Below are 18,130 nucleotides of genomic sequence, written 5' to 3' on the forward strand. Positions count from 1 at the left end.
GTACTCTTTAAAAAAAAAATCAATTTTGTGATTTCTGTGTGTGCTGCATTAAGCAGCACACATGGAAGTGAGACAAATGGCCTTTAAAGATTGTTTATGTACAGGAAGGTCCCCCTCCTGAACATAAACAATATTTTCCCTGCACCCAGACACCCTTGAACTATGGTGCAATGGTGTCTGCGTTGGCACTACACTGCTAAGGGGAAACGCAAGGCTGCACCATATTGTTGTAAATATGGTACAGCCTTCCGTTTCTGAAGTGGCGGAGAGAGGCTTTAACCCATGACTGCTAAACGCCTCACTCCGCACCTTCCTTGAACATATGCCCCTCAGTTCTTTGATCTGCATGGTACACTTCTTTGTAGCAGGCACATTAACCCTCTGTGCTGTGAGGGTGGCAGGAGTGCTCATGTGAGTGCACAGTGAGGTGTGCGACAGTGTGAGAGTAGGGTACGTGGAGTGAGTGAGGTGACCATATGAATTTGGATGTGCATGTTAGTGCAGAGTAGAACTAATGAATGCATGGTTAGTGATGGGCTTGTTTAAGTGAGATTGCAGATTGAGCAGTGAGGGGGACAGGTGAGTGAAGTGTCACATGAGTGCAGGGTGGGTAGGGTGCTTGTGTGGCTGCAGGTTGAGGTACAGGGAAAACCGTGGAAGTGCATTGTGAGAGCAGCGTGATTGCTGGGTGAATGGTGTGAGTGCATGGGGTCAGTATGAGGGAATTGTTATCGCTGCGAGAATGAGGAGCAAGTTGTCTGAATGCAGGGTACATTCCCCAGACACTTGCAGTAAATAGTTGCTTTCAGTTCTAGAAAAGGGGCTCCTTGCCTCCCACTGCAGCTAAAGCATTTCAGCTGTAGGAATTAACCAGGATAGCTAGCCCCCCCCCCCCCCCCCCAAACATAGCTGCCAAGGTTTCAGATTGCTATGTGACATTTTCTTAATTTCAGTGTAATTATGAGTGACATTTCAAGGACTATGAGTGACAATTTCTCGCAGGCAAACTCAAGCAGTGAAGACGAGGGAAACATACATATCAGAAATGACACCCATGTGAGCAACAAGGAACTCTAAGACGAGTCACATCATAAATCACAAGCTGTATTACTGAGCGGTGCACCCCGGTCCTGAATATTGCCCACTGCCTGCCAAGCTCCGCTGGTGGTCCCATCACACCAGTTGCAGCCTGTCACACAGAGCTATCTGGCATGCTCTTCTGACTCTGTTGCTTTGCGCGCTGAAAAGTTACGTTGGCAAGCACCACAGTGGCTCTCAGTCACCTGACCCAAAACAGGTTAGTGTAAGCAACTACTAACACAGCTTAATGTCAGTGAGAAGACAGACTGCTATGTAATGTACAGTTCTCGGCTGTTACAGGGCAGACAGGCGGCAGCTCTGAAGATAATCATGACTGAGGCACAAGAAAAAAATAACTGTCAGGGGTGTTGCCAAGCAGGCCTGCGCCAATTAAATAAAACAAGAAAAATAAAGATGCGCAGTGAAATTCGGCCTAAAGCTGAAACCTGCACTCCATGCAATCTTCTCAGGAAAGATCTGCTCAACGAGTCCCTAGGAGGCCTCTGCAACACGTTATGAGATTACTTGCATTTTGATGTGAAACAGAGCCCGCACGCTGCAGAGATGAACAGCGGCCCCTGCACACATTTGTTTTCAGATATATAAGCGGCTCGATCCCCTCTCCAACCAACACCTTTGTCTTCAGAAGGGCAGTTTAAACCCTTTATCAGTGCTGCACCCTCCCACAATAATTACGTTTCATTTACACCTGTGCTTAGTCCCTTTACGGCGGATTACATGGCTGAAAGAGAAATCTCGTATTGTTAATGGGGCTTTAATGGTTTTCGCCCCCTCTTCGGGCCCCTGCAGCTTCACTCTGCCCCCCCCCCCCCCCCCCCCCCCCCCCCCCGAGGCCACAGATTGAAGACACTTCTACATCTCCAGTTCTCTTTGAAACTATCACGCCATATGTACAGGAAACATATATGTACTCGCACAGACGACTATGGGGAGTATGAGGACAATAAGCAATACAATTATCCAACGGATACTGACCAGGACACACAAACTCAGCCATGGACTGACCCTGTGGATCCTGGAGATTCTCAAACTATTCCTGACAACTATGCATACCCTGTAAAAACATCGCCTACAGAGGACACAGCTGCCTTTAACGCACTGATAGAAAGGGCAGCATTTAATCACCATGTGGAGATGCACGCAGATCCCATTGATAAAGACTTCCTCTTGGACACTTTTAGCACCTCTGAGAATGTCAAAACATTGCCAATGCTGAAAGGGGTGCTTAAACATGCAGGGGACATATTTAAAGACACTACCAGGGCACGGGTCATTAACCCTAGGATAGAGAAAATATAGACCAGCCCCAGTTGACCCTACATATATTAAGGCACAACTGCCTTTGGACTCTAGTTGTCTCCAATGCACATAAACGTGCTAATTCGCAAACATCTGGCGAAGCTCCACCTCCAGACAAAGAGTCCAAAATTCTGGAGGCATCAGGAAAAAGGGTGGCTGCTCAAGCGGCTAACATCTGGAGAATTGCAAACGCGCAAGCCCTGTTAGCTAGGTATGACAGGGCGCACTATGACACACTGGAACAAATCTTTCAACACCTATCTGACCTTTATAAGGAACAGGCAGAATTACTGATACAAGAAGGCAAGCTTATACATCTAATGCATCCATAAAATGTGCCTTAGGTGCAGCAGACACGGCAGCCAGGGCTACGAACACTAGCGTCATGCTCAGACGACATGCGGGCTACGCATCTCCGGGTTTAAAAATGAAGTTCAAACACTTTACTTAATCAACCCGTTAACCCTGACTATTTATTTGGTCCTGATGTGGACACCATACTGGACAAAATTAAAAAGGACACCGAGACAGCCAAGTCTATAGGTGCCCTGCAAACACAGCAATATAGAGGCGGTTCCTTTCGTCGCTCCGGCAACAGAGGAGCTCTTAGAGGAGCCTCAACACAGCAAACCTCTTGTACTAAGAGCAACACGCAAAACACCTACAACAAGAACAGTAGAGGTGGATACCGTGGCAATAGCACCAAGGGTAGAGGACGAGGAAATACCAGCTCCAGATCGTCCACCAACACCAAACAGTTACTACTTGTCACTGCCCCCAGACCATGTAACACCGGTCGGGGGAAGACTACAGCAGTTCCTGCCAGTCTGGGAAACCATAACTACAGACAGGTGGGTGAGGCAAATTCTACAACATGGATATTGCCTAGAGTTAATGTCCACACCACCCAACATACCCCCAAGACACCGTCCTATGTCCGCAGAACACCTACACTTATTGCAGCAGGAAGTAATCCGCATGCTACAAAAAGGGGCCATCGAACTGGTACCTTTTTAGAACACCAAGGTACAGGGGTATACTCTCTCTGTAGTTTCTAATCCCCAGAAAGGACGGGTCTCTCAGACCAATTTTGGACCTCAGGCCCCGAAAACAATACATCTTATCAGAGCATTTCCACATGATCACTCTACAGCAGGTGTTGCCACTGTTGCGTCAAGGAGACTTCCTTGCAACCTTGGACCTCAAAGACACATATTTCCATATTCCTATACACCCAGCACACAGGAAATATCTCAGGTTCACAATCCTAAACCAGCACTACCAATTCAAGGTCCTCCCTTTTGGGGTAACAGCCCCAAGGGTGTTCACCAAGTGCCTGGCAACAGTAGCTGCACACCTCAGAAGACCGCATATACATGAATATCCATATCTGGACGACTGGCTCATACAAACCCAGTCAGCCCAGCAATGTACCAGCCACATGTTGCGCACTATTCGCCTCCTGCACAATCTAGGTTTCTCGCTGAACTACAACAAATCCCATCTCCAGCCTGCCCACGTCCAGCAGTATCTGGGAGCAACAATAGACACTCTGGCAGCGAAAGCACAACCAAATCCTGCCAGAATAAGCAGCATCCAAACACTCATCCAAAAGTTCAGGACGCAACACTCACTCCCACGCAGCAGAAAAAAAACTGTATATCAACCTGCTAGAGCTGATGGCAATTTTCATGGCAATGAAAGCTTTCAAAGTACATCTCTGCAACAAGACCGTGTTGATCCAGACGGAAAACATGACTGCGATGTACTACATACAGAAACAGGGAGGGACACACTCTCCACAGCTGTCGCATCTGGCACAAGTGTGGAAGTGGGCCATCCAGAGGAACATTTTTCTCCTGGCGTAACACCTCCCAGGCAAGGACAATCAGATAGCGGATCTGCTCAGCAGACACAGCCAGTAAAATGCATGAGTGGGAGATTCACCCCTCTGTGCTTCAACCATACTTTCAACAGTGGGGACAGCCAGAAATAGACCTGTTCGCCACAAAAGAAAACGCAAAATGCTGGTCCTTCGCCACAAGGTTCCCACACCCGCAGTCTCGGGGGAATGCGATATGGATGAACTGGTCAGGCAGATTTGCATACGCTTTTCCACCAGCTCCGTTGATACTGCTAGTGGCACGCAAGCTGCACCAGCATTCCATGACGCTAATCCAAGTTGCTCCAACGTGGGCGAGGCAACCATGGTACACCACGTTCCTAGAACTTTCCGTGGTGCCCCATCAAAGGCTACGTCTAACACCCAGCCTCTTAACGCAGAGCCATGGAGACATTCAGCACCCAGATCCACAGCAACTGAACCTTGCAATCTGGCTCCTGAGGTCTTAGAGTTCGGCTACCTCAACTTACCTCCTGATTGCATGAAAATCATCGAGGCAAGAAGGCCTACAACAAGAGCTTGCTATGCGTCAAAGTGTAGACTTTTTTTTTTACATTTATTGTAACAACAACTACGTAGACTCACTGGACGCGTCCATTCAAAATATCATATGCTATCTTTTGCACTTACATCGCTGCAATCTAGCCTATACATCCATACGGATACACCTAGCAGCCATAGCTGCTTACCTTCAAAACAGACAGCACCTTTCACTGTTCAGAGTGCCCGCAATTAAGGCGTTCATGGAGGGCCTCAAACGAGTGATTCCACCAAGATACCCTCCTTCCCCTGTCTGGAACCTAAACGTCGTGTTAACCAGACTAATGGGACAACCTTTTGAACCATTGCACTCCTGTGAGATACAATTCTTAACATGGAAGGTGGCTTTTCTCGTAGCCATCACTTCGCTTAGAAGAGTTAGTGAGCTGCAAGCCGTAACTATTCAAGAACCATTCATTCAAATTCACGCAAATAGGGTCGTGCTTCAGACAAACCCTAAATTCATGCCTAAAGTGGCATCACAATTCCACATAAATCAAATAATAGAACTGCCAGTGTTCTTCCCAAACCCACAATCAGTACCTGAAAGAGCCCTGCACACACTGGATGTGAAAAGAGCTCTGCTATATTACATAGACAGGACAAAAGATTTTGGGAAGCCAAAGCAGTTGTTTGTTGCCTTTTCACCACAGCACAAAGGTAACCCTATTTCAAAAAGTGGCTTAGCTAGATGGATAGTTAAATGCATCCAAATATGTTACATTAAAGCTAAACGTACTTTAACAGTGCCCCCAAGAGCGCATTCCACGCGTAAAATGGGAGCATCTATGACTTTCCTAGGGAACATTCCTCTAGAGAAAATATGTAGGGCAGCCGCATGGACCACCATACATACATTTACCAAACACTACTGCGTAGATGTACACTCCAAGCAGCTGTGGGACAGGCTGTTCTCAAAACTCTTTTTAGACTGCTGCAGCTGGCACAGGTAGCCACCGCTAAGGGAGAGACTGCTATATATTCTATGCACAGATATGAATTCAGCAGCCCACATGCCTCGAGCGGAATATGCTACTTACCAGTATGCATCTGTTCTTGGCATGTAGGGCTGCTGACATTCATATCGCCCATCCTCCTCCCCGGTGCCTGTCGCAGCTGTAGCATTCACTCTTCTTTCTTGCATGGACATCTCTTACTGTATCACACCATCTCTGCCACAATGGCGAAAAACAATCTGAGGATGGAGAGGATGCCCCTGCGCACTGTAGTCCAGAGGAGGAGCCACCTATCTCATGATACTTTGAAGACTCTTCCAGTACAACAATGTGCAATCCTCCGGACCCAACACTAGGCGGCGATCTATGCACAGATATGAATGTCAGCAGCCCTATATGCAAAACAGATGCATACTTGTAAGTAGCATATTCCTTTCTGTCTCTTTGGAGTCTCAGCTTGCACAATCAAAGTTGTTCCAGACTTGCAATCTCGGTGGTGTGGAGAAGCATACTGGCGAGAGAGCAACACCAGCTCCAGTGCCATAGTTTTCTTTTTAGGTATCGCTGAACCAACACGCATGCGTTGCTCTGCGAGAGTTATAGTAAGGGTTTTTTTAAATAATGCTCCCAAAGTCTGCAGGTGGATCGGGCACAGTGCATGTGCTCCTGGACGCGCGCACCATTTGTCTGCCTACAGCCTTGGGGAGCATTTTCGCGGCCGCTTTAATGTTCTCAGTGAGCCCTGTGGCCACTGAACATCAAACCGGCCGCGAAATGCTCACCATTTGCCACCCCCTCATCCTGCTTCTATTCAGATGTCTCTCTCACGGCGTCTCTCTCCTTTCTGCTGATTTTACACCCAGATGTATTTTAAAATGCTCCCTCATGTATTACCTCCCTGTCTAGTGATGCAATTATACTGCTTGGGAGTATTCAGAAGACTCCCTTACCGCTCCTCCATCCATAATAGGCTGTATTTATACCCTGAGGTAATTAAATGCCTCTGACACTGCTCCCCCAGCCATTGCTATATTTATATCCCTGAAGCAGATAAATGTCTCGTTCTCCCTCCTCTGCTGTTTTTATACCACTGAAGTATTTAAATGTCTCTCTCTCAAAGCTCATTTCTTCCTCCTGAGTTAAATTCTACCTCTGGGGCACCCACGTCTTTAACCCACCACGTCCTTTTTCCGGGCTCGGTTTTACTCCGCCCCCTGCTTCAGCCATGTCCTGCGCCCTCACTCGTGTACCTGAAGGCACTGGAGTGATTTACATGAGCACCATGTACATTATACTGACACTTAGACACACTGCACATTCGCACAATGTGCCCTCACTACTTTAGGCCACACACACTGTGCCCTCACACTACTTTAGGCCACACACACTGCGCACTCACACACTGCACACTCTCAATACTTTAGGCCAGACACACTGAGCCCACACACTACTTTAGGCCACACACACTGCGCCCTCGTACTACTTTAGGCCACACACACTGCGCCCTCGTACTACTTTAGGCCACACACACTGCGCCCTCGTACTACTTTAGGCCACACACACACTGCGCCCTCACACACAATTACACTCTACTGATTACAACATACACTCCACACAATAACACTCAGTGCCACATAATTACACTCTACTGAGTGCAACACACACTCCACACAATACCACTCGGTGCCAAATAATTATATGCTACATAATTACAATGCAACATACACTCCAAACAATACCACTCAGTGCCACATAATTACACGCCACATGATTACACTGCACTCCATGCAACATACACTCCAAATACCACTCAGTGCCACATAGTTACACCACAGCATCACTCGTCGCCACCACAGCATCACTCGTCGCCACCACAACATCAATCTGCTACCATTTAACAACTGGTTCAAATATGTTATCTCAATGTTTCAAGCTTTATTACGAATGTCACAAAAAGATGTTAATATTTCACTTCTGTTCTTGGATTTTCATCACAATAAAATACACAGAACATAATCTTCACAAAAGTTATTTACATAAGTATAAGCTATTGCCATTATAAATTACAATAACTTGTATTTAAGTATTAATGAATAAAATAAAAGCCATTGTTATTTGTAATATCAATACATCTAAGTCACGTAAATACAGCACATATTGCATTACAAATGCTATAGGTGTCACATTTGCGAAAGTTAAAAGTATTGGTATTGTAAGTGACAAAGCTATTAATTTTGCTATTTTCAAAACCAACACGTAAATAAAAAATGTCATTTACAATACCAATAGCTCAAACTTTCCTAATTCGAGACCTATTGCATTGTAAATGCTTGTTCTATCCTGTCGGTATTTATGAAGTGGGGGCCTGGGCGAACGATCGAGCGGAGAGTAGCCAGTAAGACGTGTGCTAAACAGCAAAATCATAAAGAGGATCTGTAACTCTGCCCTGTAATGATGGCAAAAACCGCGACTTTCATTTAAAAAACAAAACTTAAACCGAATCTTAGCAATAACATTACTGTCTTGAATGTTAGACCTCTACCATGTCTTATCACATTAGAGGTCATTGATTCTGTCTTTTTCATGGCGATTTGGTCAATATAAAACGGGAACAAAACTATTTTACATCTGATCAGTAGCACCAGGTTGATGCTTGGTCACACTAACCAATAGTCTTGGAAGTATGGCGATGGAGAGCCAAAGGACTACTAAGGTTCACAGCGATCTCTTCTTCCAACATGACATTGTGGTACACGCCCTAGCGGCTCCTGACCTAGACAGGATAGCACTTAGTAGCCAACAGACACAGCTATCTTCGGGCCATGAAAACGAATGGCCCGTAGATCGCCGTGTATGTTAGCTGCATATTTGCAACACTGGACACATTTTGTTCAGAAATTAAATAAATACATTTTAAAAAATCCTAACGTACGAGCTGAGGCAAAAGAATAAATGTGGGCGCCGAATCGACCCGAAGTGGCCAGGGGGGGAATACATGTAATAGGGCTAGGCTACATGGGTTGGAGCAACAAAGCAAAAGGAGGGACAGATATGACCGATTCACCATAGAAAATAAAGGATTTTCGAAAGGCGCAAAAAGGACGAATAAAAAGCGATGAGCGTGTTCTAAGCCCACAGAGTAGATACAGCATATCTTGAACAAGCAGCGCAAGGAAGAGACCTAAAAATAGGGGTGGGTACTGCTTGCCCCATGTTCATCTTGCTGTTGTGGTTTCCTGCAGTCTTTCCCAAAAATTGGTATCGCCCTTCATGACGAAGGCGTCTGATAAATCAGTCGACTGCTGTGGGTGCAAAACCATATACTAAGCTTCCTCTTGTCATTTGCTAAAAAAAATACAGAAACTAGTCTTCATTGTGTTCTGCAGTCTTCCTGCTCAAACTGCATTAGCACCTGCAGCATTTGGAAGGCAATAGTATTCTTTTTTGTGTGTATTGAGTAATTGAGGCCTAGGAGAGCCATGGGATATGATCTACCAGGATTCTTGTCCTAACCTTTGTCATGTTTAAGCCTCTAAAAATGAGAATGTAGACCCATTTACTGTGTAAGCCTCTTGGATCTTTATTGTAGTCTCTATTCAGACATCGGTGACAGGCTCATCGTTAAAGCATGGATACCATGTAGAAAGAAGCAATTCTGCGTCTTCTTATCTTTATACAGAGATCACTACAACCAAATGAGTTCACAAAAGTGATAAAGCAAAGATGGGTACTAAGTATTCAGTCCACTCTCCTGTGTCTTTTAAATTACAGAGATCATGACTGTAACTCAGACATTATAAATCTTATTATGATCATAGAGCTTGGTCTAGGATAAATGTCTTGGATTAAATCAAGATACAATCATGTTTCCAACCGGACCAAGATTAGGAGGGTGATCTTTAAGCTTAACGGCGTAAACCATTTGTTCTTGGACGGTTTCCATGTGGTCACATTAGCTGAAGTTTCGGAGGTGATACTTTTTGGCAATTAGACTAAATGTGTCCTTTCCTAAATATATATTTCCCATTGCTGATCAAGGAAGAGCACAATTTCTACCTAGGTACACCATCAGAAATCATTAACAATAATGAAATATTCCTTTTAGCCCAGACTATTCATCTAAGTACTCGCCAGCGGGAGATTCATCTTAGTCTTTACCTATTTCCTTGCCAGGATGGTTGGTTGGCGTTCTTTCTCTTGCTGTTTTCCAACAAAGGCTTTCATCAACCAAAAGTATATTTTAACCCGATCATGTAGGCGTAAGTTCATGGGAGCGGCAGTACTCTTAATTGGGACAGCTTTGTATTTCTGGTGAAAATAATTGTATTGAAACAACTGTGAAACTTGTTACTAGTGCATACATAACACTGACGTGGTGATTTCAAACACTTTTGACTCTGACCTGCAGATTGTTTTTTTAGACTTGGCTTAGGGTGCTTGTTCAGTACTTCTCAGTCATTCAGGGGGACAATATAAGCATATTGTCTAATGGGGTGACTGTGCGAAAGCCCGCTTAATGAGCTGTAGAGGCTTTAACTACTGTATCTAGTGTGCAGGCAGGGTATGGTGTTCCAGAGACTGACTTCCAGTATGTGATTAGAGTAACCTATTGTGGAGCATGCCATATCATTTCCTCCTAAATATACTTGGGCATGTGATTTAACCAGTTCTCGGCTGGGGATAAAAAATGTGGTTGATGTTAAATTGATGTAGCGTCTGAATAATGTAGGGTGTTTGTGGCCTTTTGGTCTCCTGTATGTTTTGCTTCCAGTTTTATCTTCATTGAGTAGTTAAATTATCTTTTTATCTGTTTTTGTTTTCTTTTCTCATTCTACTCTTAACCCCTTGCTGATCAGCTCCAGAGGAACATATTGGCGTCCAACCCTCGTGTGACACGGTTCCATATCCAGTGGGACAGCACTACTGACGCAAAAATGGAGGACCTGGAAAATGTTGATCCAACACCTAACAGTATGCTACCGCCAAATTGTATCCCCTCCAAAGGGCTGCTAAGCCCAGGTGGAGCACTGAATCTCATACCTGAGAACTCCATGGACTGCATGTAATTTTAAGCTGCAGGTCGGGGGCTGGGACATGAATGTGGGTGGGGAAAGTTTAATAAATGAATAGAATACAGTAGGTTACTGCATACCGTGTGCCTCTGGACTAGGTATGCCCTGGTGGAGTTTGGACTTGTTTGGAATCTTTCCACTAACCACTGAGTCAGTGTGCAAATAGGATTTGCTACAAGAGGTTGCAGCAACTCCGGGCTCCCATAAATGGGAAGTTTTGACACAAGAAGAAGCTTTTGTGGAGAAATCTTTGTGCTGTGAGAGACCAGTTCAAGTTCCTTACCTTTTCCTAAAAAAGTTGTGCGCGTTGATAAAGAATGGCTTCCGGGTTGGACAATGGAATACTTCTGGAAGCCACATGACAGTTCATACCCGAAAAAATGAGCCCTGCTTGGTGCCGACACTCCTTTTAACTAGATGTTGAATCATGAATACGTTTGGAGTGAACAGATTTTTTGTATTTGTAAGAAGGACTGTAAAAACTTGATATCTTATGTTCAGCACATAATCCATAAACTGTAGGAGTGGCGTGTCTGAAATTGACAGCGAATAATTTTGTAAAAAGCCACTCAACTTTTCACCAGCAAAACCAAACCTAGCCTGTAGATAGTGCTCGGTTCTGCCCTACATGCCACTCTAGACTGCAAGTCAAAATTAATTTGTCTGGCATAACATTCATTTAAGCCAAACAACCCGACTTGGTAAGAGCAAAGTGGTGTTTCCTTGTTGCAGTTTGTCCTTTCATTCCTTACACATCTGGAATTTCTAAGATGGTTTACAAATCTGGGACCCGAATGTTAAACCACATATAGCGCTGGCCAGTGTATTTGTAGAGTGTTCAGTACACAAGGACAGGGCCCTTGCCTGTACATTTGATGGAGCAGTTAGAATTCTGCAATCTTTTTGTTGATGAATAACTCCCCGTGGTCACCAAAGTGCTTACCATGGCATTTGTCTGTATTTGATAATGTCTGGCAATTGCTGGACTGCCACTGTACACTGAAGACAGCGCTTGCCAAGTTAGACTTGGAAATAGTTTGTTGTATTATTACCTCTAATGTGGGTATTTTTCTCTTGCCTCACTGCTTCAAAAGAGGAACAAATAGTTCACTCACTAGTCCAGTAACCAGTTGTAAGCCTTTTGTGCAAGACCCCATTTTCCCTTCTTCCATGAGCCTATTCTATCCCATAACATTCTTGTTTTCCAGCACTGCCACTCTTGTCTTTAAATGCAGCTGATCGGTCCATTTAAGCACGACTTGCTGTCCCGTCTCTGCCAGAACCCCATATTTCCTTCTCGCACCACCTAAGAAAAGCATACCGTCCTGTTGTTTTCATGCAAAGCAACCTGTGCTTTCCTTCTTTCACAGAAAAGTCTGTCCTAGAGATGGTCTGAATTTTAATAACCTTGCAAGAGGTCCCAGCATGTAACACACAGCTATCCCTATTGACTTGTTACAAGACTGTTTTGTTGCAGTACCTGAACTGAACCTAATTCTCTTTTGCTGTCTCTGAAAATCCTGTGTAGATGCTAAGCGCTGGATGGTGTAATGGGTTTTGGTTATCAGCTTGCAGAATGGTGTTTTTTTCCCATCTTACTGGAGAAGGATGGTATGGATCCTATTGGTAAATCGGTTTGAGGGCTAATAAAGAGTAACTTGTCCCATGAACCTAGCAGAACATATCTCCTTTTCTACAACACACCACCTCTTCTGGAGATAAACATTTCATGTACTAACTGTTAAACGAATGGCCAGGGTTCTGCCGTCCTTAGATGAGGTATGCCCTTATTGTGCCTCCAACCTCTGTCAAGCTGGGAATTGGCCCAGGATCTAGGAAATGGCGTCAGAATATTTTTTTTCCGGTGCAGTGGACGCCAGAGGTGCTAAACCTTCAGGGTGATATTCTGTTGTACCTCATGCTAGTATGTGTGTATTTAGGGACTAGCTTGAATATATGTTAAATACCTGGTGCGGTCTGTATGCCTTCTTAAATTTGTTGTTTTTGATACGTTAACGCAATTTGTACATTTGTTAAGTTTTTTTATAAATATATATATTAAAGGAATACGCGTACGTCTATTGGCAACAGTTCATGTAGAAATAAAGCACTTGGAATGAATAGCTGTTTGGTCTTTTATTTCCAGCTTCAATTTCATGTTTAGAATATGAAGCTCTTATTCAGAGGACAGACCTGGATGTATTATGGTTTACTTACAACTTGTGGAATGAAGTTGTCACGTGTAGATCAAATGGAAAATTAACAATGGAAACTCATAGACGGTGATCATTTTACAACTAAGCGCAGATCTAAAAAATACTGGTAAAGTGACACATTGGAAATGTTTATTTCTGAGTAAATCCATGGTGGGAGCACTGCAAAAAGAAAACTAGAAATATCTGTGTGGACTATAAAACTAGTTTGAAAACGAAGCATGCTGACAAAATCCACCTGGAGAGGCATTCAACCCTGTTATTTGCAGGCTGTCTGCTTCGGAGTCCCAAAATGAAGTTGCCCCATGGAAATAAGGGTCCCTATACACTGGGGTTTATGCTTTTCATTTTCAGGCATGTTTACCCCTTTGCTTTTGGTATCCTACCATTTAGAACCAAACCGTTTTGCAGGAAGGTTTTAATTTTTCTAAACGTTTGTGCTACATTAGTCCCTCCCTTCTCTTGCCTACCATACTTTTCTTTGTAAAGTTGTGCCTGTGTTGTGATGAGTTAATATTAGCTTTTTAGGTCTCGGCTAGAACGCGCGTTCTCGCCAGAGAACTATTGTCGGCGTCTCAGCAGTCTAAGAACACCGAAGTGAGACAAGACCTGGTTGCGCGCAGCGTTTCCCCATGGGATAACGTCGTGCGCGCGGCCAGGTCTTTTCTCCACAGTGCTAATGCAACCCGGATCGCGGCGCGCGCCTGCTGGAATGCAGGGGGAGTTTGCATAACAGCGCGCGGTGGCAACACAGTAAACTGCACCTTCTGGCGTCCAGATGTAATTTAGAGTGCATGTCCAGGACCTGCTGTGAATGGACGGCGTCATTGTGTTTTGCATGTGTGAGGGGTTGGTATGTACACAATTGTAGCTGATTGGGTCTGGTATAGGTGGACAGTCCGAAAGAGAAAACTGTAACGTAGTCCAGTACAGGATAACTGCAGACTACAGAAGGAGCTGTTGAAAACACGTTTGTGAACCAAGCACTTCAAGGTCTAGAAACGAGAATTCGAAAGTGACCGGACAAATGCAAAGGCGCTTTATAAACTGTAGGCGTTTACACTATTTTTTTGTATTGTGATCTTTCTCAGTCCATTCCGTGTTCTCATCACTTCTCTTGATGCTCTTAAGTGGCCTACGGGTAGCCTGTAGCGCCCATAATCAGAAAATATAAAATAAATACAACTAAATAAAGAGAACATGATTGCACATGTTCTACCAAATTAGCCCACTCATATATATATATATATAGATATATATATGTTCTGTGTTCACAATCGACAGGGAAAATTTCTGCGTAATTACTTTTGCTGATATCACATGTAACTTAAATAGTAAAATGTGATTCCGCACACTTTCCTATGTCAACATTCCTGTACTTTCACTTAGCTACTTTACTAACTAAAACCCTATCGTAAGAGGAGTTTCCCTAATGCATCGTGCTTAACTTAAAACTAAATGAAGCGGTAGCAGAGGTTTTTCGAACTTTTTTTAGTACAATGCGCACAAGGTCGACTTTTGTTGCTAGGCGACACAGAAGGTTGTCTCCATAGTGCATGCTTCCTCTTCTGAATGCTAGCACAGCGTTTGTAGTATGTGTGTGTGAAGGGAATATATTCATTTTGCTCTGCAGCCAATACCAATTACAAAATACATATTTCTACAAAACAGCCGTGAAAGTTAGACTCTTTCATGAGCATTATGATAAAAAACGGCTTTTAAAAACAAAACTGGCATCCTGGTTGAGTACTGTCGTCAGCACTCATGAGTAAGTAAAGCCTCCTTTCGCTGACCTGCCCACAATTTGAACCCTGATCATTGGAGAGGCTCGTGTTCTTGCGTGGAAAGAAGTAATCTAATATGCTTAACATGTCACCTATGGGTTTCCCTGACCCCAGATTTATGTACAGTGTGGCGGTTTTATGGTAATAATAAATGTTCTTCCGCAAGGACCGGTACAAGCAGCAGTCTTGGAAACAGACTACTGCTTTCGAGCAAGGAAACACGGGCAGTGAAGCACCACGAAACTCATGTTAAGCACGTTATTTCTCTCTTGTTCAGAAGAGACTGTCAGTACATCTTAATATAATGTATTGCACTGCATGGTCATCTACAGGACGTCTATTAAAGGAGTTACACAGGAGACCAATTGCAAAAAAAGCGTCCTAAAAGAGACGGCGAACACTTTTTTTCCCCAAATGCAGTTAATTGAGTTGACAGACAGTGGAAACTTCCATTTTCTATACGGTACATAGACAAATAGCTGTACCCGAACATACACTAAGAGAAACAAGCATTTACAATGCAATGGTCTCGGCATTGTTAAAGTTAGAGCTATTGCTATTGGTCTTGACATTTTTTATTTGTTTTTGTTTTTAAAACATATCAATAAATGGCATTGTCATTTACAATGCCAATAGCTCTAACTTTAACAATGTCGAGACCAATGCATTGTAAATGCTTGTAATTTTAATGGTTTGTCTTCCATACAGTCAGAATCCAAATGTGCCATTTGTCAAAAATGCCAGGACCAGGCAGAGGCTTTGGATGCGGTCCAAGAGGAAGAGCCCCAGACTTCCATTGGAGAAGTAGCACTGTGGCTCTTTCTGCGTTTCAGTAAACTGAGTGTTGTGGAATAAGAAATTTTCTGGCTAGTGTGAAGGATTTGTAAAAATTTTTACTAAGGACAAGTAGGCAAAGATTCTGCTTTAACTTTCTTTACTTTTACTCATGGCAGCCATCAAAAATACTAAAACTCCAATAAACGCAGCAATGCTATTGCAGGATGTAACCATTATTTTCTTTTGTTCTGCAAAAGGTAGCTTAGAACTCCTTTACTTAGTCTCATTCGAAGCTCATTTATTATTTATTTATATAGCGCCTGAATCGACCACCGAAGGGATATCCCTGCGCTTCGGACAGACAGCATGGGTGTAGTGCAACTGCATCAGAGACAGAAAAGAATAGTCTTAAGCAACTTCTCAATTGTAAGTGGTCAGGGCATTGTCTCAAGTGCAGGGGGAGCTCATTCCAGTAGCGGGGGCCTAGGCGGAAAGGGCCTTTCCCGCTAATCCAGCCTCCTGACTCTGTGGACCTCAAGAAGATGTTTGGAGATCGAGCTCCAAACATCTTCACTGCGGAGTAGGCCCAATGTGTGGAAACAGGAGCCAGCTCAGCTGTCTGAGCAGCATGCTCCTTCAGAGTAAGGGCTTGATCCAGACGGATGCCTAAGTTCTTAAGAACCATAATAAGGGGGTCTCCGAAGAGCAGAATCTGTTTTCCGAACATGACACTGGAGGAGATTACTCTCCATCCAGTGTGAAATTGCTCTCATACCTGATGAAAAGGCCGACTGTACAGATGGAGTAAGTTTGTCCAAAGGAAAAAGCAGCTGTGTATAGTCTGCGTAGGATATGGGGGTGAACCCATACGTCCTCAGGAGATTGGCCAAGGGGGCAAATTGGATATTAAACAATGTTGGGCTCTAGCATGAGCCCATCATTGCTTCTCTGTGGTGACTGAAAAAAACAGAAAATAATAAACGCCTATAATTACACAACTGAAAAATACAGCCATTGTTTTTAAACGAGTGCAGGAAAATGTTCCATATTATACATTTTCTGTACTTTCGATTTCTCCCATAATTTTTATTTGTTTTGTACATGCATGTCAAAAGGTATGTCCTGTGCTATATGTACATTTGACACAGGCTCTGTCACCCATATAAATATAGCCCATTCATATTCAGATGTTCATACATCCCCAGAGACCATGCTTTCACTTACTCACATGGCAGCCCTGTCCTAGTGCCCCTAGTCAAAGTATTTTGTCCAAACCATAGTATCTAGCTCTATGGACATGAAGCTTAATGTCAATGAGGCTGGATGTGGGGGATGTCTGGTAGCAATGCATGAGATGTTTAGCCTTAAGTAGCTCACAATGATTTTTCACTGATCTGAAGTAGCTCTCAGTACAGAAAAGTTGGAGTCTCCTGCTCTAGAATATACTGTTCATAACATTTAATAGATCGCCATACCAATAAATGCAAGTACAAACATCATCTGAAAGTTAAAACCAGTTAATATACTTTTATTGAACATAGGTGATTGTGCTTGCTCTGGTTCTGGAGAGATTCTTTAATAAAGTATGGCCGAATACTTTTTATTTATTAACTTACCACCACAGAAGACAGTTGAGAGACTGGCTTAAAGTAAAGCCTTTTGATGGTGGAATCGATCAACCAGTTTGCTGTACATTAAATCTTCTAGTCTTCCTCCTAATAGGTAGGTCTTAGAGGACATTGCATTACAGGCTGAATGGGCACTGCTCTTTGAAGTGTCAATGCTCCCCTTCCTTGCGTCACTCATCTAGCCGTAGTGGGCGAAGAGACTGAATTGGTTTTGTAATAATAATTAAAAATTGCTTAACCCCCTAGTCGCAGTTCAGCCAACACACTTGCAAGCTTTCCACCACACAACTTGGGAGTATCTGGGAAACGTGGGACGATGTGTCCGTGTATCCGTTTTCTGTGATTGGTGATGGTCCAGAGATAGACCTTTCTGATAAATACAAGGACATTTTACATGGTATAATGCAAAGCCACATAGTCAGTTTCTCAGAGTTGTTTCGTGGGAAGGCCAGAATTATCCAGCCAATTCGCGAAAAGACTTAGGACTTTGTTCACATCCCAGCTATGAACGTATCTGGGAGCAAGAAGATTAGAAAACCAGATACTCTTCATGAGTATACACTGGCTTACCTGCAATTGGCATATACCCCGCTAATGGAAATTAATTGATAGTGGACGCTCTTCCTACCTCTGCCAGAAAATGTATATACATGTACAATGTCTGCCCTTTCAAGCTCCAGGTGTCTCCAAAATCCAGACAGACTTGTATCTTTTATTGATCCCTGCTTCAGATGCCTGTGCCATATAATGCCGATATCGAAAGGACTGGCGTTTCCATCTTTGCCTGAGATTCTCCAGGTCATCCTAAACTGGCAGGTGCACCTCATCCTAGACCTTGTAGGACCTCCTGGAAGTAC

At 43.7% G+C, this 18,130-nt stretch overlaps 1 protein-coding gene across 1 annotated transcript in view; it reads left to right on the top strand.

The window, feature by feature from the left end:
* LOC147748391 (histone chaperone asf1b) overlaps positions 1–12,992 on the top strand; it is a 42,147-nt gene extending 29,155 nt beyond the window's left edge. The window contains exon 4 of the mRNA XM_086961133.1: positions 10,656–12,992. Coding sequence (XP_086817259.1) covers positions 10,656–10,865 — 210 coding nt within the window. The 3' untranslated portion in view covers positions 10,866–12,992. The remainder of the gene's footprint in view (positions 1–10,655) is intronic.
* Positions 12,993–18,130: the final 5,138 nt, after the last annotated feature.

Source organism: Lissotriton vulgaris, chromosome 1_1, assembly GCF_964263255.1.
Source record: "Lissotriton vulgaris chromosome 1_1, aLisVul1.2, whole genome shotgun sequence".
In the NCBI taxonomy this organism is placed as follows: domain Eukaryota; kingdom Metazoa; phylum Chordata; class Amphibia; order Caudata; family Salamandridae; genus Lissotriton; species Lissotriton vulgaris.